At 35.3% G+C, this 24,504-nt stretch overlaps 1 protein-coding gene across 4 annotated transcripts in view; it reads left to right on the top strand.

Moving 5' to 3' along the window:
• OMA1 (OMA1 zinc metallopeptidase) overlaps nt 1-24,504 on the top strand; it is an 83,005-nt gene that overhangs the window by 5,262 nt on the left and 53,239 nt on the right. For 3 of the 4 annotated variants that reach the window (XM_058717242.1, XM_058717239.1, XM_058717241.1), the window contains exons 2-7: nt 5,456-5,980; nt 8,342-8,570; nt 11,132-11,305; nt 11,408-11,515; nt 14,092-14,220; nt 18,562-18,636. In XM_058717242.1, coding sequence (XP_058573225.1) covers nt 5,475-5,980; nt 8,342-8,570; nt 11,132-11,305; nt 11,408-11,515; nt 14,092-14,220; nt 18,562-18,636 — 1,221 coding nt within the window. In that variant the 5' untranslated portion in view covers nt 5,456-5,474. Of the gene's footprint in view, nt 1-4,685; nt 4,847-5,455; nt 5,981-8,341; nt 8,571-11,131; nt 11,306-11,407; nt 11,516-14,091; nt 14,221-18,561; nt 18,637-24,504 lie in introns of those variants that run through there. The other variant, XM_058717240.1, reaches the window with a different exon arrangement.

Below are 24,504 nucleotides of genomic sequence, written 5' to 3' on the forward strand. Positions count from 1 at the left end.
TTTACTTTCCCATCCTCAGGCAATCAGTGATCTCTCTGTAAGTAAGTATAATTACTTTGCATTTTCTACAGTTTATATTATAGAGCTGGAATCATAGAGTATGCACTTTTTTGGCGGTAGTAAGGTCTGGCTTCTATCACTTGTTGGTATATAGAGATAAAATTTGTTTTGTATGTTGCTTTTGTATCCTGACACCTAACTAAAGTCATTGTAGGAGCTTTTTTTGTAGATTCCTTTGGATTTTTTATAGAGATGATCCTATTGCATAGGCATAAAGACCACTTCTATATTTCTTGTCTGGATGCCATTTATTTAGTTATGTATGTATTAATTCTGTTGTATTGATTAGGAACTCTAGTATAATATTGAATTTAAGTGGTGAGAGTGAACATCTGTGCTTTTCTCCTGATCTTAGGAGGAAAGTATAGTCTTTCACCAATAAATATGCTGTTATAGTTTTCTGTAGATGTCCTAGTTTATGAGAGTTTTTTGTCAGGGTTGGGTGTTGGATTTTATCAAATGCTTTTTCTGTATCTATTGAGATGATCATATGGTGTTTCTTTTTCAGTGCATAGGGTGGATTACATTGATTGCTGAATTTTTCTTTCAACCTTGCATTCCTGGGACACACCTCAACTGGTCATGATGTACTGTCTTTATATATATTGTTGAATTAGATTTTCTAAAATATTAAGAATTTTTTCTGTCTGTGTTGATGAGAGATAGTACTTTATAGTCTTGTAAGTTTTTTTCTGGCTTTAGTATCATGCATGGTAATGCTGGTCTTATGGAATGAAATGCAAATTATTCATTTCTTTTCAATTTCCTGGAAGAGTTTGAATAGAATTATTTTTAATTATTCCTTAACTGTTTGACAGAATTCCCCAGTGAAGCTATTTGGGCCTGGAGCTTTCTTTGTGGGAAGGTTTTTAACTGTAAGTTAAATTAAAATAATAGATATAGGGCTGTTCAGATCAATTTCTTTCTGAGTTAGCTTTGGTAGTTTGTGTTTTTCAGGAAGTTGATCCATTTCATCTAAAATGTGAAATTTAAGATTTTCTCTTCCATTGGTTTTAAGAAATTTAACTAGGATATACCTTGGAGTAAGTTTCCTTTGTGTTTATGTGTGTGTGTGTGTGTGTTTTAAACTTGTTGGATTTGTTGGTTTACAGTTTTCATCAAATTTGGAAAATGTTGGCCATTCTTGTTTCTTTTTATTGTCTACCTACCATGCCTTCCCACTTTTCAGGGACTCCAGTTATACATATGTTAGGCCGCTTGAGTTATCCTATACCTTGTTGATGCTCTGTGCATTTTTTCTCTTGGTTTTCTATTTTGGCTTTCTTGGTTTCTATTGATCCGTCAAATTCACAAGTCTTTATTTCATTGTTATAATATCTAATCTGCTGTTAGTCTCATCTAGTGTATTTTTCATAGAAGACACTAGTTTTCTTGTCTAGAAGTTCAATGTAAGTCTTCTAAAAAAACATATTCCATGTCTAACACTCTCAAATTACCTTTAGCTTCTTAAACACATGGAATATAGTTATAATAAGCACTTCAATATCTTTGTCAATGCTGTCATTCATGCTACTTAAGAGTTAGTTTTTATTAGTGTTTTTCTTAATTAAGGTTTACATATCCTGCATCTTTGCTGCCTGGCAATTTTTAATTATAAATTGTACCTTGTTAAGTGGTGGATATTTTTGTAATCTTAACAACTGTTTTTGAGCTTTTTTCTAGGATGTGGTTTAGCTACTTAGAAACAGTTTGATCTTGTTGAGTATTGCCTTTAATCTTTGTTAGGGCTAGAGTAACTTTTATTCTAGGACTACTTTTTCTCTAATGAGGCAAAACCCTCTGAGTACTCTACCCAGTGCCCCATGAGTTAAAAGGTTTTCTGCTTTGAAGAGTGTAAATAGGCCAGATGCTCCATGAGTCCTGCATGTTGCTCCTCTAATCCTGTCAGGTGATTCTTTCCCACCTCCAAGGACTTTCCTCACATGAGTGCCCTGATCAGAACTCAGCTGAATATAGGAGGCAGATTTTTCTGCAGGACACACTCTGGAGTTCTTTTTCTGCACAGTTGTGTCTTCTCTCATACTGTGCTCTGCGAGGTCTAGCTACTATGGCCTACTTGAACTCCCAGCTTCATCTCTCCAATTTAGGGCCACTTGTGGGCTGTGCTAGGTTTGCCCTGTCTGCATAGTGGCCGGGAAACTCTCCAGGCAGGAACTTGGGGCAATTGTAGGACTCAGTTAATTTATTTCCCATCTCTCAGGCGTCACTTATTCTTCATTGCCTAATGTCCAGTGTTTTGAAACCATTGTTGTATTTATTCTGTTTTTTCACTTGTTTTCAGTTCCTCTTATTCCATCTTGACCCCAATTAAAAGTGCCAGGATTATATGTGAAAGGATCAAGTTTGTATTTTATTTTATATTTATTTTTTAAATATGTATTTTAAATTTACATCCAAATTAGTTAACATATAGTGCAATAATGATTTCAGGAGGAGAATCCAGTGATTCATCCTCTGTGTGTAACACCCAGTGCTCATCCCAGCAAGTGTCCTCCCTAATGCCCCTTGTCCATTTAGCCCATCCCCCCACCCAAAACCCCTGCAGCAACCCTCAGTTCTCTATATTTAAGAGTCTTTTGTATTTTGTCCCCCCTCCCTGTTTTTATATTATTTTTGCTTCCCTTCCCTTATGTTCATCTGTTTTGTATCTTAAATTACACACGAGTGAAGTCATATGATATTTGTCTTTCTCTAACTGACTGATTTCACTTATTTTTTTTATTATTATTATTTTTTAATGATTTCACTTATAATACACTCTAGTTCCATCCAATTTGTTGCAAATGGCAAGATTTCATTCTTTTTGATTGATGAGTAATACTTCATTGTATCTATATACAACATATTTGTTTTTAAATGTTTATTTTTGAGAGAGAGAGAGAAACAGAGTGTGACCGGGGGAGGGGCAGAGAGAGGGACACAGAATCTGAAGCAGGCTCCAGGCTCTGAGCTGTCAGCACAGAGCCAAATGGCCTGATGTGGGGCTTGAACTCGTGAACTGCAAGATCATGACCTGAGCTGGAGTCCATTGCTTAACTGACTGAGCCGCCCAGTCACCCCTCTTCTTTATCCATTCATCTGTCGATGGACATTTGGGCTCTTTCCATACTTTGGCCATCGTCAATAGCACTGCTATAAACATTGGGGTGCATGTGCCCCTTCAAATCACCACTCCTGTATCCTTTGGTTAAATACCTAGTAGTGCAATTGCTGGCTCGTAGGGTAGTTCTATTTTTAATTTTTTGAGGAACCTCCATACTGTTTTCCAGAGTGGCCGCACCAGTTTGCATTCCCCCCAGCAGTGCAAAACGGTTCCTCTTTCTCCACATACTCGCCAATATCTGTTGTTGCCTGACTTGTTGATTTTAACCATTCTTACAGGTGTGAGGTGGTATCTCTTTGTGGTTTTGATTTGTATTTCCCTGATGATGAGTGATGTTGAGCATTTTTTCATGGGTTGGTTGGCCATCTGGATGTTTCTTTGGAGAAGTGTCTATTCAGGTCTTTTGCCCATTTCTTCACTGGATTATTTGGTTTTTGGGTGTTGAGTTTGACAAGCGATTTATAGATTTTGTATAGTAACCCTTTATCTGGTATGTCATTTGCAAATATCTTTTCCCATTCCATCAGTTGCGTTTTAGTTTTGCTGATTATTTCTGTTTCCTATGCTGTGGAGAAGATTTTTATCTTGATGTGTTACCAGTAGTTCATTTTTGTTTTTGTTTCCTTTGCCTTCAGAGACCCGTTAAGGTAGAAGTTGTTGCAGCCGAAGTCAAAGAGATTGCTGCCTGTAGTCTCCTCTAGGATTTTGATGGCCTCTTGTCTTATGTTTAGGTCTTTCTTCCATTTTGAGTTTATTTTTGTGTATGGTGTAAGAAAGTGGTCCAGGTTCATTTTTCTGCATGTTGCTGTCCAGTTCTCCCAGCACCATTAGCTAAAGAGACTTTTTTTCATAGGATATTCTTTCCTGCTTTGTTAAAGATAAGTTGACTGTACGTTTGTGGGTCCATTTCTGAGATCTCTATTCTGTTCCACTGATCTGAGTGTCTGTTTTTGTGCCATTACCATACTGTCTTGATGATTACAGTGTTGTAATACAGCTTGAAGTTCGGGATGGTGATGCCTCCTTCTTTGGTTTTCTTTTTCAAGATTGCTTTGGCTATTCGGGGGCTTTTTTGGTTGCATACACATTTAGAATTGTTTTTACTAGCTCTGTGAAGAATGCTGGTGTTATTTTGATAGGGATTGTTTTGAATGTGTAGATTGCTTTGTGTACTATTGACATTTTAACAATATTTGTTCTTCCAAACCATGAGCATGGAATGTTTTTCCATTCTTTTGTGTGACTTCTTCAGTTTCTTTCATGAGCTTTGTATAGTTTTCATTGTATAGATCTTTTATCTCTTTGGTTAGGTTTATTCCTAGATATTTTATGACTTTTGGTGCAGTTGTAAATGGGATCGTTTCCTTGATTTCTCGCTTCATTATTGGTGTATAGAAATGCAACCAATTTCCGTGCATTGATTTTATATCCTGCAACTTTGCTGAATTCATGTATCAGTTTTAGCAGTTTTTTGGTGGAGTCTTTAGGTTTTCCACATCGAGTATCGTGTCATCTGTGAAGAGTGAAAGTTTGACTTCTTCTTGCCAATTTTGATGCCTTTTATTTCTTTGTGTTGTCTGATTGCTGAGGTAGGACTTTCAACACTATGATGAATAACAGTGATGAGAGTGGACATCCTTATCATGTTCCTGACCTTAGGGCGTAAGCTCTCAGTTTTTCCCCACTGAGGGAGATATTAGTGGTGGGGTTTTTTTGTGTTGGCCCTTATGATCTTGAGGTATGATCCTTCTATTCCTACTTTCTTAAGGGTTTTTAAGAAGGGATGCTGTATTTTGTCAAATGCTTTTCTGCATCAAATTTGTATTTTAAAAAATACATTTTAAAACTTAGATCTTACTATTCCATTACATGCTTTTCTGTAATGCCTCCTAGTTACTGCCAATTACTAAAGTTGACTGTTTTTGTTTGTTTGTTTAATCCATTTCTTAATCCCCAGTAATTTAACTGTTAAAATAAAAACAGACTTCCCCCAAGCAAAACTAAAAAATGAAAGAAGAAAAAAAACAACAACAACCAAGTTTCTAAAGTATATGTTGTAGAGTAAAAAGAAGTGAGCAAAACCTTTTTTTTTTTTTTTTTTTTTTTTTAACCTCTTTGGTTTGTATTGCTGAGAGGCATTGCTATAGGGCTGGTGAGTAGAAACCTAAGATAATTCAGTCTGAGATGTGTCAAGGGAAGAACAACTGAACAGCAACAGTTTTATAAATAAGTATTTCCAGAGGTATTTATAACTTATTTTTTGTGTTCCAGATAATCCAGGAGAAGAAAGATGAGCTTCATCTATGGACTGCAATCTGCTAGTAGAAACTGTGTTTTCTTCCGATTTCATTTGCTGACCAACTGGAGACTGTGTAACACACTAGCTGTCACCTCACCAGACTCCCATCAAGTACAAATTACTCATACAGTTAATAAGTATCAGGGTCTGGGAGTACAGCAGTGTGATACGTTGACTTTTCTGCCTAAAAATTTTTATTCTTATAGGACTCTTAATACCAAAAGACCAGGATGCCTCTTGAGCGTGAGCCATAAAGAAATTTGGAAGGTTACCCCAACATGTGGTGCACGGAATGACTCTTTTTCAAGACAACTCCTGATAGAAGAAGTTGCAGGAGCTCCTTTTCTCTCAGTATTGTGTCCCCTAAAGTGTCTTCGCATGAGAGAGAGAGACATCAGGAGTTTCCACACTTCTCCTCGGTTTCAAGCTGCTCCGGTTCCTCTCTTGTTGATTATTCTTAAACCAGTGCAGAAACTATTTGCAATCATTGTAGGCAGGTAAAAAGCTTTAAAAAAAAAAACAAAAAACAAACAAAAAAAACTTAAAAGGTATTTGTAAAACTGTACTTTTAAAGAAAACTTGTTAGATTTCCCTCCCATATTTAGCTCAAAATTAAGTTTCCAAACGGTTGGTTCTACCCAGTTTTGTTAGAAATGATTTAATCTTGAAATAATTTACTACATATTATAGTATAAAAATGAGATCTTTAAAAAATTATATAGGACACTTTTTAAACGATCTTCTATTTTGATTACAAGAATGAGAAATGTTGGGTATAGTTTGTAAGAACAATACTTAAAAACATAACTTTTTATTTTACGAAATCTGAGGCAACGGGTCATGAAACTGGGAGTTCACTTATTTAAGAATAGGCTCATTCCTAGCCAAGTTAATGCTTAATCAGCATCTATTTTTCAGTTCTATTTCCATCACATCTTTGTTATTTTCTTTTGGGTAGTCCTTCATAATAATTATGTTTTCACAGCTAAATAGTACCTTTTATTTAATTTAAACCTCCCCCCGTAATTAATCTTGTTTTCTCTTATTTGCTCCATGAAGAACAAAGAAAGGTAAAGTTAAGCATTGTCTCGTCATTCTTACATTTGATGACTGTGAAGGCCTTTCTAGCTCTCTTACTCCCATACAAACCAACCCAGTTTTCTGTGATTTGACACCGGCACCCAGAAAATATACAGTTGTGTTAGCTCTAGTTGTAGGTAACGACTGTCAGAGAAGACCAGAGCTAGAAAACAGTTAAAGCAGTAAACACAGATTTATGCAGAACTTTTGCAGTAGGGGAAGAGAGACCTAAGTATAGAACCAGAGTTAATCTGAATATACCATGGGCAATTGGGAATTTATAGCTGAGAAGCAGGGTGGGGTTTGGTGGATAGAAAATTACTCAGACGAAGCATCAGGAATAAGTGGGGATTCTCCCTAACCTGACCCCACTAGGCTTCTTGCTAAAGGCAGGTGAGTGTGATCAGACATCATCTGGAGGCTGGAGACTGATGAGGAACTCGATCAGGTATCGAGGGTGATAAGATATGGAGGATGGGGAAATTCTGTTTAACCTGACTTAGCAGGATTCTTGCTAAACCTGGACAATGCAGAGATGAATATGGAAGTCCAGAAGTGAGGCCTAGTTGAAAAAAGTTCAGGGGAGCCTAAGTAGAGTCTGGTGCAAGAAAGGATCTTTGTCATAACTCAGCCCAGGGTCTTAGGCCAATGGCTCTTTCTCATCCTTTTTAATATTATTTTTAACTTTTTGTTGTTGTTTCCATTGTAATCACTTAACATTTTCTTTTAAGCTGTGTTTTCATCATACATTGAAGGCAGATGATAAGTCATATGAAGTTTTAAATGGGAAATAAATATACTTCATGGTCTGGCCTAAGTCTTTTCAGGTTGGGACACTTTGAGGCATCTTAGGAGTGTCACTTAATAAAATTAAAATAACTTGAAGTTATTTTGTAAGATGGATTTTGTCAAGAGAATGATGTATATATCTTAAACTTTTGTTGTGATTTCACAGATGAACTCACTAGGAAAAATTTTGTCTTGTTGTTGAAAACATTGCTTGTCAAAATGTCTGTGATCTCTGATAACCAGCAGGGAGTATTGTTGCCTGGTAGAAATTAGACCTCCATGTGTTAACTACACAGTCTCTCATTTTCTCGTTTACGATGTTTATGCCCTTATTACCTTTCCTTTATTATGTTCTTGAGGGGATAGTGAAGTTTCTGCTGGTGAGCAGTGTTTATTTCTAAAATCAATGCTGAGGTAGTTTCCCTTGTACCTTGCTGAAGTACTGGCAGATTGTGCTGGAAGTCTGATGAGCAGGGGGAGTGAATTGTGGTTACAGGTATAGATGATTGTGCTGTAGTGGTTAAGTACCCATACTCTAGGATCACATGGTCTTCCTTGCCTGGTTTTCCCTTATCACCTCTGCAACCTTGGACAAGTCCTCGGACAGTTCTCTCTGTCTAAGTTTTATCTTTGGTAACAGGGTTTTTGTGAAGATGAAGTGAGATGACACATGTATAACAATTAGAACAGTAGCTTGCATGTGGTAAACAGTCAATAAATGTTAACTAGTGGTAGTTGTAAAATAGCTACTCATTTAGTGTTCACCTTTAAAATGAGAAGAAACTTTAAATGAGCTTTAGAATTTTTATAACTGGCTACTTTTTCATCATTTAGCTAAGAATTTTATAAATGGAGAAAACCCATCTATACAGAGAAATATTTCACAAAAATTCAACTATTTGATGACATAGAATTCTAGTATAAGATTAAGTTTTGTTGATATGTGCTGATACTATTGTCAGAACTTTGAATTTTTCTTTCTGCTCTAGGGGCATAAGGAAATGGTGGCAGGCACTTCCTCCTAACAAGAAGGAACTATTTAAAGAAAGTTTAAGGAAGAATAAATGGAAGTTATTCCTTTGTTTCAGTAGTTTTGGATTGCTCTTTGTAGTGTTTTATTTTACTCACCTGGAAGTGAGTCCTATCACAGGAAGGAATAAGCTACTATTATTGGGGAAAGAACATTTCAAACTTTTATCCGAACTGGAATATGAAGCAGTAAGTAGTGAGAATTGTTTATAATTAGATTGCTTAATATAATACTCAAAGCGGCAAAGTTTCTTAAGTATGAAAGATGCACTACTTTTTTATGTTAGTCTTTGATAGAAAATTCACATTTTCCCAAAAGGCCTCCAAAGTTTCATACTTAGTATTCCTGCTACCTACATTGCATTTCCTTTCATTCATCCAGCTAATTCCTGCTCATCACATGCCACCTTAAATGTCACTTTCTCAGGAAAGTCTTCCTTGATTATCCAGACTGGGTTAGGCAGGTTGGCTACATTATGCTCTAGTGGGAATCCTTCATACAGACTGAATTATGAATCAGCTCATTTATAATTGTGTCCAGTGCTTGGCTATATTGGGGTCAGGTCTCCTGCTTTTATTTTCTTTTTGCATACTGTACTTTTCCTTTGAATCACTTATCATGGAGGTAACATAATTGTTATTTGCATAATTATTTCTTTACTGATCTGTCTCCTTTGTTAGACTAAGCTCTTTGGGAACCAAGACCCTGTCTGTTTTTATCATTTTATATTAAGTACTAGCACAATGTAGAAGGTAGTGTTTAGTACATATTTTTTGGATAAGTAGATATGTAATATGAATTTTTGTACCTTGAAAGTAATGTAGAATATGGTAATTTTTTCCAAAACCTCATTTTTGGCAATTATATTTTTTGAATGCAAAATCAAGTTGGAATTCAGAAGCCTTAAGTCTTTTTTTTTTTTTTTAATGTTTTTTATTTTTATCAAGAGATTACAAGCAGGGGAGGGGCAGAGAGAGAGGGAGAAAGAGAATCCCAAGCAGGCTCCGTGCTGCTAGCACAGAGCCTGTGGTGGGGCTCAAACTCAGGAAACATGAGATTATGACCTGAGCTGAAATCAAAAGTTGGATGCTTAACTGACTGAGCCACCCAGGAGCCCCAAGAAGCCTTACTTCTTTAGAAAGTACAGTAACTCAGATAGTTAAGCATTTTATACCACTGTGAGTTTCTTGAGGACAGACCCTTTCTCCAGTTGTGAGCACACACCTAGTATATACTCGATCAGTATTTATTGAATTGATGTCTCATGGTCTCACTTGACCACTTTGGTGAAGTCTTTGTCTTTTTATTTCAGTTAAGCTTCTGAGTTTGTCAGTGGAAAGTTACCTTAAAAAAGAAATAACAATGTTTTTTCACAAAAAAGATGCATCTTTTCTAGTAGAGCTTTTACAGAGACTGGAGATGTTTCTAGGGTAGTCTTGTCTGAAGCAGGTTTGAGGAGAGTGTTCTGGAAAGATTGAGATAGGCCTAGTGTTAAATTTGTGTATCTTCCACCATTTGTCTCACTCAGAAGCTTTAAAAAATAATATATATGTACATAATACTCTTTTTTTTTAGCCTACAAATAAAATAACCTGCTTGATACTAAAATTCAAGCACATGTTCCTATAGGGATATGGTAAAGTACTATAATTATATATAATTTTGCTTGTTTTATTTCCTTCATATGGGTTAATAGTTGTTTCAGTTTATTTACATTGGTGACTTGTGCTTTTAAAAAATGGTATTGATATAAAGACTATTGCAGATTCAATTCTACAAAATCATCTGTTTTTAATACATCTAAGGGAAGAAGATTCTAAACTTCTTGATCTATATGTGAACGAAGCTACACATTTTATGGAAATTAATGTGATATTTTCAGAACACCCTTAATTTTCCTATACTTGAAAGGGTTTCTCATGAATATAGCTTCAGAAAGTGTGTTCGTACAGTGGCTAGTCCTACTCTACATGGTGTAGAGAAAATGACATGCATGTTAGTTCTAAAATTTCAGTAATTTCCTATCATTCTGTGTGAATAAAACACTTAAAATTAATGAAATGTCCTTTTTTAAAAAAATTTTTTTTTAATGTTTATTCATTTTTGAGAGACAGAACAGAATTTGAGCTGGGGAGGGGCAGAGAGAGAGGGAGACAGAATCCAAAGCAGGCTCTAGGCTCCAAACTGTCAGCATAGAGCCCGACGTGGGGCTCAAACTCACTGACCTCAAGATCATGACCTGAACCGAAGCTGGATTTCTAACCAACTGAGCCACCCAGGTGTCCCCAAAATGTCCTTTTCTTTTTAGAAGTTTAACTTTTTAAATTAAGTATAGGGTGTTTTTCTAGTCAGTGGGTTATGAAAGTAATTTTCTTTTATATTGTTCTTCCTTATATGAAATCTTTGTTTCCTAGGCAGTATTTTGTTTTCTGAAATATTTAGGAAAGTAGAAATAATATTTAAACATTTTATTTGTTTATAGGCTAATAGAAAAGATGAAAGTTTTATTTCAACCAATTTATATGAAAAATCTTAGTTATTAGAATTTATTCCATTTGTGAGAAAGCACATTGCCTTTGCATGAATAATTCAAACTTAAGAATTGAAGTGTTTTGTATATGTAGATTTTTACATAATTAAAAATTAAAATGTTCAACAATAAGTAGCCATTTAACTCTTCATGAAGCAATATAAACATTTTGCTGAGCTAAAACTCTCTTAAAATAAAGATGACTTTTTAATCTTTCAGTGGATGGAAGAGTTTAAAAATGATATGCTAACTGAGAAGGATGCCCGATACCTAATGGTCAAAGAAGTGGTTTATCATTTGATTGAGTGCAATAAAGATATTCCAGGGATCTCTGAGATCAATTGGACTATTCATGTGGTTGATTCCCCAGATATAAATGCCTTTGTGCTTCCAGTAAGTAAATGTTCTCCCATCTAACTTTAAATCGTAAATTTAATATCCTTGTTTTTTTTTTAAGGTGTTCCAATTACTTACATTATTTTCTTTATGGTGCAGAATGGACAAGTGTTTATCTTCACTGGGCTTTTAAATAGTGTAACTGATATTCATCAACTTTCCTTTCTTCTGGGCCATGAAATAGCACATGCAGTACTTGGGCATGCTGTAAGTACCTAGGATGAATGTTCAGTTGTTGAAATACTGCTTTGAAGTGTGCAAGTTAAATCTTGTAAAACTGAATCTTTTCAGTTTTCTTTTTCTTTAAAAGATGGTATTTTAGTTTTTAGCAGTTGACTTACTCTGTTACCTGAAAAAATATGACTGGCTAATTTTGAGAATTTTTATGGTCTTTAGTATTTGATATCTGAATAATTAGTGTTTCTGTTAAGTACTATTTTTATCAGCTGTCTCTTTTGCTAAAAAGTAATTATTCTCAACCTCTAATTATTTCAAATTAGATTTTAAACTCTCCATAATTATTAACATACTTGTAATCTAGTCTGAAAGTTAACTATATGAAAGTGATATTACTATTTAAGTGGGTAAATCAGTTTTCTTGCTTTTTTATTCAGTCTCAGAAGATGGCTTGGAGCATCTCTGAAAATCTCTAGAATGATATGCCATATATAATTAATGCAGAGTAATAATAATGATACCTTGCCATTTTACAGTTTGCTGAGCTTTTAAATACTTACCTTCTCAATTATAATTTTAATACCATCCTCATTAAGTATGTATTTAATATCCCTACATTATGTATGAGGAAACTAATGTTTAAAAAGACTTGGAGTAACATGAGTAATGTGGTCAACTGGCCAACTGGGACTTTAACCCAGGTCTTCTGTTTGCAAATCCAGCCCTGCTTTCTTTTACCACAGTTACCTGGGTATTGGCAGCCTTTTTTTTTAATGGATCATAGAATTCAGGTTGATTTACGGTTCTGTAAATACACATCTGTTTGACTTGGTATGAGTACAAAAAGCTAATGTATTTGTTTATTCATATATTTATTTTTATTAAAAATAATATTAAAAATAAGTACATTTTGTCCACATTAACTAGAGAGAGGTGTATTTTCTGTTGAAAACATGAAGGTAAATAGTGAAAGGATTGTGAAATGTTATGTCAGAAATGTAAGTAATATTAACTTTAAATGGAAATGCTAGTGTTATTAATCTCCTTAAAAGTCATTTCAAATTCTGTCTATTCCTTAAAGTACTAATAAGTTGAGGTGGGTCACAGTTGTGCTTTTCTGAAGCACAAACAGTAATTATCTCATTTATTTCTTCTGAATTATAGAAAAACATAAAAAAAATTTTCCTTAAATAGATCTATATAAGAATAAATCTAAGCAATCGAAAAAGATTGTCTTTCAAGAAAAGACTTCATAACTGCAAAATCAGTTTTGGCCAATTTTAGCATTTAAAAGATACTCATATTACATACACCTTTATTTTTCTGGCCTCTAGTTCACTGTCTCATTCAGCATATTGTTGTCATCTCTGTCAGAGCAGAACACTAATTAGATAAGACATAAAAAGACAATAACAGTCTTAAAAATTGAAAGTAGTTATTAATATTTCTTTGTAGAGGCCTTAGACATCATCAGCACTATATTTTCTCTTTTAGCAGTCTCCATGTTTTCTTCCTTCCACAAATACATATTTAAAAATTTTTTTTAGTTTTCTAAGACTATGTAATGGGTAATTATATTCTTTAATAATAATAAGGATTTTCTCTTTTATAATGACTTCATCATTTGTAGTGTTATTCTTCTGTGCTAAAATAATTCCATAATTGTTTTTCATGACACACAGTTTGTATAATGAAGCAAAGAATGCTTTGTGAGGACAGATTATATTGTTACAAGAAGTGTTCCGTGTGGTTGTTTTTAGTTGTCAGCCATGTTTCATATATCAAGTAATGATTCCTGTATTATCAGCATTTATTAATCATCTTTAATGGGGAATGTGAACAATCCAGTGCGTTAAACTTGTATTTAGAAATTATTACTTAAAACAACTATTTTAAGTAAAATTGGTTAGTTCTATAAATATAAAACTTTATAGAACTCAATTTCCTAGTGAGAAATACCAGAGTGATAAAATTGCAAACTTGCATAAATGAATCATACTGCATATATTAGGTCATGAAGTCCAGAAGTTTTTTACTAAAAATAAATTTCCAGTCTTTTTCTGAATTTTTCTTAACTATTTCATATGTTAAGCAGTGTTTAGTCTATCCGAAGGTATAAGGTATAAGCATAATGAGCACATTTATTTCCTTTAAAAAAAATTTAACAATAACATTAGAAACTAAAACTTCTGGGTTTGATTCCTTGTCCTTTTACTAATAGCTGTGTGAATTTTGGCAACTCTTTTAGTTCCTCCCATCTTAGTTTCTTTATAAAAGAGGGATAATTGTACCTATTTCACAAGATTATTATGCTTGTTAATATAAGAACTATAGGTTAGTGAACTTCTATTCATATCTGTGAACCTGTCATTGTATCTGAGTGATAGTAAGTGGTTCAGTACATGTTAGTTGAATGAATGTTTATACCTGTAAGCAAGGGATGGAAAGAAAAACACACAGAAGAAAAAGAACATGTGATCTTAGTTGGTGAAGGTAAGTTTAAACATGTAATTATTTAATGTGATTACACATCATGAGCTAGAAAATCTAAGGTTACACTGTCTTAATTTATTAAATGTAATTTTCATTATTTTGATTATTCTCAGGCAGAAAAGGCTAGCTTGGTTCACTTACTGGATTTCCTAGGTATGATTTTGCTCACAATGATTTGGGCTGTTTGTCCTCGAGATAGTTTTGCACTCTTGGGCCAGTGGATACAGTCTAAACTGCAGGAGGTAAGTGTGAGACAATAAGTTGGCTTTTAAAGGTATGTGGTGAGGATGTTTTAAAGGTTACTATAAAGTAACAGATACAAGAGATGTTTTCACGTATCATGAAATATAGCTACTAATTTTTAGTCATATGTTTTCTCATTTTTAGGGGACATTCTTAAAAATGAGCATTCAAATTAGAAAATACTACATCTTTTAAATGATGGAGATAGATGGGTTTCAAAGGCATAGCAATTTTTGGCTAACATAATATTTAGGGGCAGAGTGTTCTATAGTTATTGGTCTTAGAGAAAACCCGGTCACAGATCCTTTCTTTCCTTTTGTCACGTTACCTTCAAACTTTTCACTTTTGTCTCTCATAGTGACTGTGGTATACTTTCTGGATGACTCTCCCTTCTCCCAAACGTTTGCATTTTGATGTAGAACTCTTAAAACCTGTACGTTTTTATGGGCACAGGATTAGCTAAAGCTGCTTTACCATCCTCGTCCTCTCACTCCCAGATAATCTTACTAGGTGTTTGTTCCCTTTCATTTCTAGTACTTATGTATAATGGTGTTCATGTCATAAAATTTACTGAGGCCCGCATTTTGTTCAAAACACTTCACTACTGAAAGTAGGTCTTGCAGTTTTGATAATTGCTTTGTTAACTATGATTAATTATTTCATTTTACATCTTTCTTCACATGTTTCCTCTTGTCCTGGGAGGTTTGGTTATTCAGGAACAATCTGTTATTTGTTTATTTAATGATTTCTGGAGCACCGTCATTGTGCCATCTGGGTACTGTTTAAATCTAATGTGTAAAATTCTTTGAGACAAATTGCTTTTGAAATCGGATAACTAAGTCTTTTATTCAGTGTTACCATATCATTTGGCTGCATTTATATTGAAATAAAGGCTCTTAAAGGGGAAAAAAAGAATGGTTATTGCTTAGGTTATAGGATTTCATATTTTGTATTTTATTTCCAGTATGTGTCGGGAAGTCAAAGGAGTTAATGTAGTGTTTACCCCATTTATCAATACATCACTTTTTTCTGTATTGGAATCTGAAGATTTTGTTATAGGAAATGTAACCTGTGGCTGTTTTTTCTTTAAAATAGTTGATGAAGGGGTGCCTGTGTGCCTCAGTGGGTTGAGCATCGACTCCTGGTCTCAGCTCAGGTCATGATCTCACAGTTCAAAGTTCAAGCTTCAGGTCAGGTTTTGTGCTGATGGCTTGGAGCCTGCCTTGGATTCTGTCTTTCCTTCTGTCTGCTCCACCCCACTTGTGCTCTCTCTGAAAAAAATTAAAAAAAAAACACAAAAACTTGATGAATCCTGCTACTTCATATACTAATTAATAATTAAACTAAAAATAAAGTGATTACTTCTCTTTGAACTTTTCTTCCTTAAATCAAGCCCCACCCCCACCCCATGATTTTGGTGATGGGGAAATGTTTCTTTCTCTAGAAAGCCTTGTTCGTTGTGATTGAAGAGCAGGAGGGGATGCTGATACTGAATCATTAAAGAGGGGGAATTGCTGACATTTATTTGCCAGAGAAAGGAAGAGATGAAGGAAGAAGGAGGGGCCTTTACATAACCAACCATTGGGGAGTCCTCTATTTTTGTAATTTTAAAAGATTTAGGTATAATGTAGCAGCCGTCATAGCATGCTACCAGGTATTAATTAGTAATAATTACAATAGCTAATATTTATTGAGTACTTACTATATGTTAGGCATTAGGATAAACACTATAATTATGTACAGAGGTTAAGAATACAGGCTGTGAACAGATGGACTTGTGTTTGAATTTAGGCTGTTAGACCTAAGTTCTATACTGGGCAGATTACTTCACTAATTATAGGTCTCAGTTTCTTCATCTACAAATGGGCATAATACTGGCTACTCAAAGCACTGTTGTTGGTTTAATGGTACATTTAAAATAGGACCTATTTCTTTTTTAAGTTTTTATTCATTTTGAGAGGACAGGGGAGGTGCAGAGCGCAAGAGAGAATCCCAAGCAGATTCCACAGGGTCAGTGAGAATCCCAATGCAGGGCTAGAACCCACGAACCTTGAGATCATGACCTGAGCCAGAATCGAGAGTCGGATTTATGCTTAACTGACTGAGCCATCCAGGCATCCCTAAAGTAGGATCTCTTAATCTAAACACTGTGATATTTTGGACTGGATAATTCTTTGTTGTGAGGAATTGTCCTGTGCATTGCAGGATGTTCAGTAGCCTCTAAACATCTACTGTAGATATCTGACCTCTACCCACTAGATGCCAGTAGCACTCCCCCTGCCCAGCAGTTGTGATGATCATAAATGTCTCCAAACATTTTTATATGTCCCTGGGGGACAAAATCGCATCCAGTTGAGAACCAGTGATTTAAAGCACTTAGCACGGTACCTAGTACAAAATGAGGACTCAATAAATAGGAGTTATTATCATTTGCTCATTTTATCCTGTCTGCAACTCTAGGAGGTTGGTCCTGTGCTACTCCATTTTACATATGATGCTACTGGGCTTAGATGGGTTAAACAATTAGCTGAGGGTTAACAGTTAATAAGTATCAGCATTTGGACTTAATGTAAGTTTCCATCCTTTAAAAAAAAAAAAAGCCAATGTTTTAAACCAGTTATACTATCAGTAGACTTGATGGACCCCTGCAGACTGCTCATTGAGAGTGAAGACACTATATAACATAGTTCAACAACCTAAAAAGTCATGATCAAGAAGGAAGAAAGTCCTATCTCATGGTTATATACTAGATTGATTATATTATTTCTAGACATCACTGACATGTAGCTACCTCTGTGAAATTGTTTCCCCTATTAATAACTCTGTTCTCAAAAGTCCTGCTTATTGATCCATCTCCTACAAATTTTAGTACTTACTGAAAATTAGAATTTAACTGGAAAGCATCCACATAAATACAAGTAATTAGGGAAGTTAAAGTTATGATATCTATTTGTATTTTTTTATTGAAGTTGGAAGAAAATTTCATTTTCCTAACTAATCAATACTTAAAAAAGAAAGACGGAGTTAAGATAATTTATCAAAGAAGGAAAATTCTGCTCTCTGGTTAATTTTCTAACTGAAATAAATTCTCTAGTAGTGTCAGTGGTTATTATATAGCCATATTTTTTCAATTTTCTTTTAAAACTGCAAGGTCAGAATGTTCCTTGGCCATAATAAAAGCTTGCGTTAAGAAGCTTTCTTAGGAAATCCTCTCCTTCCTTAAAATTCATGTTATGTCACTTCACTTTTAGGCTTTTTCATAAAAGCAAACCTACTCTTTGGATTTCTTTTGGTTAGTGAGAACACGTTCTAATGTACTTCTTTTGCAAAAGCAAAGTAGCATAAGGCAAACTTTTGAAAGAGGGGTATACCTGTATAGTAGTAACTCCTCCCCCAATATTATCCATAGGGCTGAGGGAGGGTGGGATATATTCCCACCAGTGGTTTCCTAAAGCCTCAGATAGTACCATATCCTATTTACAGTATATATTTTTTTCTATACATACATACCTATGATAAAAGTTTGTAAGTTAAGCACAGTAAGAGATGAATTGTTCTATAAATAGAACAATTATAATATACTGTAAAAAAAAGTTACATGAGTGTGGCCTTCTCAGAGTATCTTACTGTACTGTATTCACCATCTTGTGATAATGTGAGATGATAAAATGCCTATGTGGTGAGATAAAGTGATGTGAACAATGTAGGCACTGTGACGTAGTGTTAGGCTGCTATAGACCTCTGACAGTATGTCTGGAGAACCATCTGCTTCCAGATCACAGTTGAGTGGGTATCTCCAACCGTGGAAATTGAAACTGTGGGTAAGGGAGACTACTGTACTCTATAAGATACTATAGACTCTCTAGAAGTCTGTAGACCTAATTTTTTATGTTTTTAAAATATTAATATCTGAAGGAGGAAATAAAGACTGTACTTTATGTTTTATACCATGGTGTTCTTTCTTTCTTTCTTCTTTTTTTTTTTTTTTTTTAAATGTTTGTTTATTTATTTAAGAGAGAGAGAGAGGCAAGCGAGCACAAGGAAAGGGCAGAGCAAGAATCTCAAGCAGGCCCAGCACTGTCAGTACAAAGCCTGAGGCAGGGCTTAAACTCACAAACTGTGAGATCATGACCTGAGCCGAAATCAAGAGTCGGATGCTTACCAGCTGAGCCACCTAGGCGCCCCTACCATGGTGTTCTTTAAGTGTCAGTCATCGCGAGCATAAAACCTTTACCCTAGATACTCCATGAAATTAATTTTAAAAATCTCACTTTGTTACTTATTTTGTTGTGAAATGATAAATATCCTTAATGAAACTTCTCTTTCTTACTTCTTCTTAGTATATGTTTGATAGACCATACAGTAGAACTTTGGAGGCTGAAGCTGACAAAATTGGACTACAGCTTGCTGCAAAGGTAAAATGTTTAGGAGTTGAGACTACACAGTGTCCTTCACACAGTAAAAGATAAATACACATGGTCTTAATGAGCTGTGGTATGAAGAGAGAATGAGAGCTGTATGAAATTTTTCATTAATACCTTTTAAATTTGTGCCCTCTGTAAACTGATACACTATCTTTATTTCACTATTCTCCCTTGTTTCACTGATCTAAGAAGGCTTGAGTAAAATAACGTAAGACTATTTTTCCTCCCCTCAGAGAAAGGTTTATGCTATTGTAGCTATGATCCCAGATGAGCAGATTGAATTTTTACCTTTTAAATAAATGGTAGAGGAGCAGACTTATTACTCTGTGTCTTTGAGAGATTATTTTTGTTGCAGCCAATGACTTACATTTGCTAGGCACAGAGAGCAGCCCTGGGCCTTTACTATGATTTAGGTTGGCTTTGTTCATGTCTCCTTTACAGGACATTTCATGTCTGGCTCCTATTTTTATCATCTGTGATAACTGATATTATTCGTAGTAGAATTTAATATTAGAAGTAAAACTGCATTTTTAAAGTGGAGTAAAAACAATGCCACTTTGTACATTAAATTCAAATTGTATTTGATCTTTGTTGAGTTTCCAGTAGTTATTAAAAAGTCCTAGGTATAAAAATAAACTATTATATGAACTTCTAGTTAGTTTTATGGATTTAATTTCATAAATGAAGATATTACTATTCACAAAAGAAAAGTAGTTATTTGAATGTTACGTAATAAGACTTAAGTGAATTCTCTGACTACATAGATTAAGAGGTTCCCAAATAGTGGACCACAGATTGGCTATAAAGGTAAGAGTGTTTTGTGTTCTGGTTAAGAAATCTTGGCCTATTTCAATAAATTGTTCCTGTTTTATTTCCAGGAAGCTTATTGTTTTATTAGCTTTTTAAAATATAAAATGAGGAAGAAGTCAAGATAATTTTTTTCCAATGTGGATATCTAATAGCCTCAGGACTGTTTATTGAAGAGTTATCTTTTTCCACTATTCTTGAGTGTCTCTTTGTCGTAATGTGGGAGGCTATATAGGAGTCTATTTCTGGACTCCTTATTGTATTCTCTTGGCCTCTTAATCTGTCTCTTAGCCAATACCGCATTGTCATGTAGCTTTGTAGTAAGACATGATACCTGGTAACTTCTGTCTTCCAGCGTGGTTCTGCAAGATTGATTTGGCTATTCTTAGTCCTTTTCCTTTCCATATACATTTCAGAATCACTTTATCAAATTACATGCCTGTATAAAAATACGTTTGGAATTTTGATGGCAATTGGGTGAATTTGGATATCGTTGACCACTGTCAAAAATATTGAGTCTTCCTGGGAAGCGTGGGTGGCTCAGTTGGTTGAGCATCCCACTCTGGATTTCATCTCAGGTCATGATCTCAGGGGCATGCGATTGAGTCCCACATCAGGCTCTACACTGACAGAATGGAGCTTACGTGGGATTCTCTCTCTGCTCCTTCCCTGTGCTCTCTCTCTCAAAATAAATAAACACTGAAAAAATAATATTAAATCTTCCAATCCATGAATGATATATTTGTCCATTTATATGGATATTCTTATAATTTTAGTGATGTTTTTAAATGTTTGTGTGTGTATGTGTATAGGAATTATACATCTTTTGTTAGATTTATTGCTAAATGTTTGACATTTTAATTGTAAAGTGTTATTTAAAAAATAAACTTCTTCATATATAGAAATGCACTTTATTTTTATAAATGACCTTGTATCTAAAAACCTTGCTAAATCCACTTAATTCTGATAGTGTGTAGATTCTTTTAGATTTTATATATACACGTTTATGCTGCCTGTGAATAATGACAGATTTAGTTCTTCCTTTCCGGTCGGTGTACTTTCTGTTTTTGTTTTTTTTTGGTTTTTTTACCTTATCGCAATGGCCGGGAACTTTAGTACAATGTTGACGGTGAGCACCTTTGTTTCTTCATCACCATTGTCTAAGTTGTTTTTCTTTTAATCTGACTTTTTAGAAGAGTTTCCCTGCTATTTCTAATATGCTAAGAGATTTTTTAAAGTTATGAATAACAAATTTTATCAAATACATTTTTTATATTGATGATTATATCATTTTTCTCCTTTAATCTCTTAATGTGGCAAACTATATTGATTTTTTTATGCATTAGGACAACTTTTATTTTTGAAGTAAACCCAATTTTATCAATAATATTGTTCTTCCAATATATTACTGAAGTTGGCTTGCTAATGTTTAGCTTAGAATTTAGAATGTTTGCATCTGTATTCATAAAAGATAATGGCTTGGCCTTTTCTTTTCTTGTAATGTCCTGTCAGGTTTTAGTATCAAGATTATGTTGGCCTCATATAATGAGTTGGGAAGTGGTTTTTTCTTTTCTCTGGAAGAGTTTGTGTAACGTTAGTGATATTTATTTTTTAAATGTTTGGAGATTTTGTGGGTAGAAACCATACAGATTTATTTTTTTTTAAGTTTATTTATTTTGAGAGAGAGAGAAAGAGAGCAAGTGAGTGGGGAAGGGAAGAGAGAAAGAGGGAGAGAGAATCCCAAGCAGGCTCTGCACTGACTATGTGTAGCCTGACACAGGGCTTGAACTCACAACTGCGAGATCATGACCTGAGCCAAGATCAAGAGTCAGACGCTTAACCAACTGAGCCACCTAGGTGCCCTGGGCCTACAGGTTTCTTTGTGGGATGGTCTTTAGTTGTAGATTCAGTCTCTTTAATAGATATAGAGCTATTCACATTTTTCTGTTCTGTGTCAGTTTTTATAAGTTTTGTTTTTCTAGGAACTTCTGTTTTGTTTAAATTTTCAACATTATGAAGTTTTCTAATATACATATATATTTGTGTTTTGTATTTTTTATTGAAGTGTAGTTAACACAATATTACATTAGTTTAATGTATACAAGACAGAAGTTGTACAACTCTGTATGTTATGCTCACTGTACGTGTAGCTCCATCTGTCGCCATGCGATGCTGTCACAGTACCATTGACTATATTCTCTGTGGTATACCTTTCATTCTGTGACTTATTCATTCCATAACTGGAAGCCTGTTTCTCCTGCTCCTTCATCTATTTTTCCTGTCCCCTCACCCCTCTCTGCTGCCAGCCATCAGTTTGTTACCTTTACCATATATGTATTTTTTAGAAGTTTATTTATTTTGAGAGAGAGAGAGACAGCATGAGTCAGGGAGGGGCAGAGAGGGAGGTTGAGAGAGAGAATCCCAAACAGGCTCCATGCTGCCAGCATAGAACCCAACGTGGGGCTTGAACTCACTGAACTGTAACATTTTGACCTGAGCCGAAACCAAGAGTCGGACACTTAACCGACTGAGCCACCCAGGTGCCCCCCTCCCTTACTATATATATATTTTTTTAATTAATTAATTTATTTATTTTTTAATATATGAAATTTACTGTCAAATTGGTTTCCATACAACACCCAGTGCTCATCCCAAAAGGTGCCCTCCTCAATACCCATCACCCACCCTGCCCTCCCTCCCACCCCCCATCAACCCTCAGTTTGTTCTCAGTTTTTAACAGTCTCTTATGCTTTGGCTCTCTCCCACTCTAACCTCTTTTTTTTTTTTTTTTTTTTCCCTTCCCCTCCCCCATGGGTTTCTGTTACGTTTCTCAGGATCCACATAAGAGTGAAACCATATGGTATCTGTCTTTCTCTGTATGGCTTATTTCACTTAGCATCACACTCTCCAGTTCCATCCACGTTGCTACAAAAGGCCATATTTCATTTTTTCTCATTGCCATGTAGTATTCCATTGTGTATATAAACCACAATTTCTTTATCCATTCATCAGTTGATGGACATTTAGGCTCTTTCCATAATTTGGCTATTGTTGAGAGTGCTGCTATAAACATTGGGGTACAAGTGCCCCTATGCATCAGTACTCCTGTATCCCTTGGATAAATTCCTAGCAGTGCTATTGCTGGGTCATAGGGTAGGTCTATTTATGGAAAATCCGATAGACTCCACCAAAAGTCTGCTAGAACTGATACATGAATTCAGCAAAGTTGCAGGATACAAAATCAATGTACAGAAATCAGTTGCATTCTTATACACTAACAATGAAGCAACAGAAAGACAAATAAAGAAACTGATCCCATTCACAATTGCACCAAGAAGCATAAAATACCTAGGAATAAATCTAACCAAAGATGTAAAAGATCTGTATGCTGAAAACTATAGAAAGCTTATGCAGGTAATTGAAGAAGATATAAAGAAATGGAAAGACATTCCCTGCTCATGGATTGGAAGAATAAATATTGTCAAAATGTCAATACTACCCAAAGCTATCTACACATTCAATGCAATCCCAATCAAAATTGCACCAGCATTCTTCTTGAAACTAGAACAAGCAATCCTAAAATTCATATGGAACCACAAAAGGCCCCGAATAGCCAAAGTAATTTTGAAGAAGAAGACCAAAGCAGGAGGCATCACAATCCCAGACTTTAGCCTCTACTACAAAGCTGTCATCATCAAGACAGCATGGTATTGGCATAAAAACAGACACATAGACCAATGGAATCGAATAGAAACCCCAGAACTAGACCCACAAACGTATGGCCAACTCATTTTTGACAAAGCAGGAAAGAACATCCAATGGAAAAAAGACAGTCTCTTTAACAAATGGTGCTGGGAGAACTGGACAGCAACATGCAGAAGGTTGAAACTAGACCACTTTCTCACACCATTCACAAAAATAAACTCAAAATGGATAAAGGACCTGAATGTGAGACAGGAAACCATCAAAACCTTAGAGGAGAAAGCAGGAAAAGACCTCTCTGACCTCAGCCGTAGCAATCTCTTACTCGGCACATCCCCAAAGGCAAGGGAATTAAAAGCAAAAGTGAATTACTGGGACCTTATGAAGATAAAAAGCTTCTGCACAGCAAAGGAAACAACCAACAAAACTAAAAGGCAACCAACGGAATGGGAAAAGATATTTGCAAATGTCACATCGGACAAAGGGCTAGTATCCAAAATCTGTAAAGAGCTCATCAAACTCCACACCCGAAAAACAAATAACCCAGTGAAGAAATGGGCAGAAAACATGAATAGACACTTCTCTAAAGAAGACATCCGGATGGCCAACAGGCACATGAAAAGATGTTCAACGTCGCTCCTCATCAGGGAAATACAAATCAAAACCACACTCAGATACCACCTCACGCCAGTCAGAGTGGCCAAAATGAAGAAATCAGGAGACTATAGATGCTGGAGAGGATGTGGAGAGACGGGAACCCTCTTGCACTGTTGGTGGGAATGCAAATTGGTGCAGCCGCTCTGGAAAGCAGTGTGGAGGTTCCTCAGAAAATTAAAAATAGTCCCTTACTATATTTTTAATGTCTCAAGGATACTGCATTCCACAGATATATTTTATTTATTTTTTTAAAAGTTAATACAGGGGCATCTGGGTGGCTCAGTTGGTTAAGCTTCCAACTTTAGCTCAGGTCATGACCTCACAGTTTGTGAGTTCCAGCCTCCTGCTCAGAGCCCACATTGGACTCTGTGCTGACAGCTCAGAGCCTGAATCCTGCTTTAGATTCTTTGTCTCCCTCTCTGCCCCTCCCCCTCTCACACTCTGTCTCTCTCTCAAAAATAAATAAACATTAAAAAATGTTTTTAAGTTAATACAGTTTTTAAATATATTTTTAAAATGTTTGTTTTTGAGAGAGAGACCTGACAGCACAGAGCCCGACGAGGAGCTCAAACTCATGAGGCTGGAACTCACAAACCATGAGGTCATGACCTGAGTGGAAATCAGACACTTAACTGCCTGAGCCACCCAGGCGCCCCAAAAGTTAATATATTTTTATTTCAGGAGTTTCACATG

This window comes from Neofelis nebulosa, chromosome 2, assembly GCF_028018385.1.
Source record: "Neofelis nebulosa isolate mNeoNeb1 chromosome 2, mNeoNeb1.pri, whole genome shotgun sequence".
Lineage (NCBI taxonomy): Eukaryota > Metazoa > Chordata > Mammalia > Carnivora > Felidae > Neofelis > Neofelis nebulosa.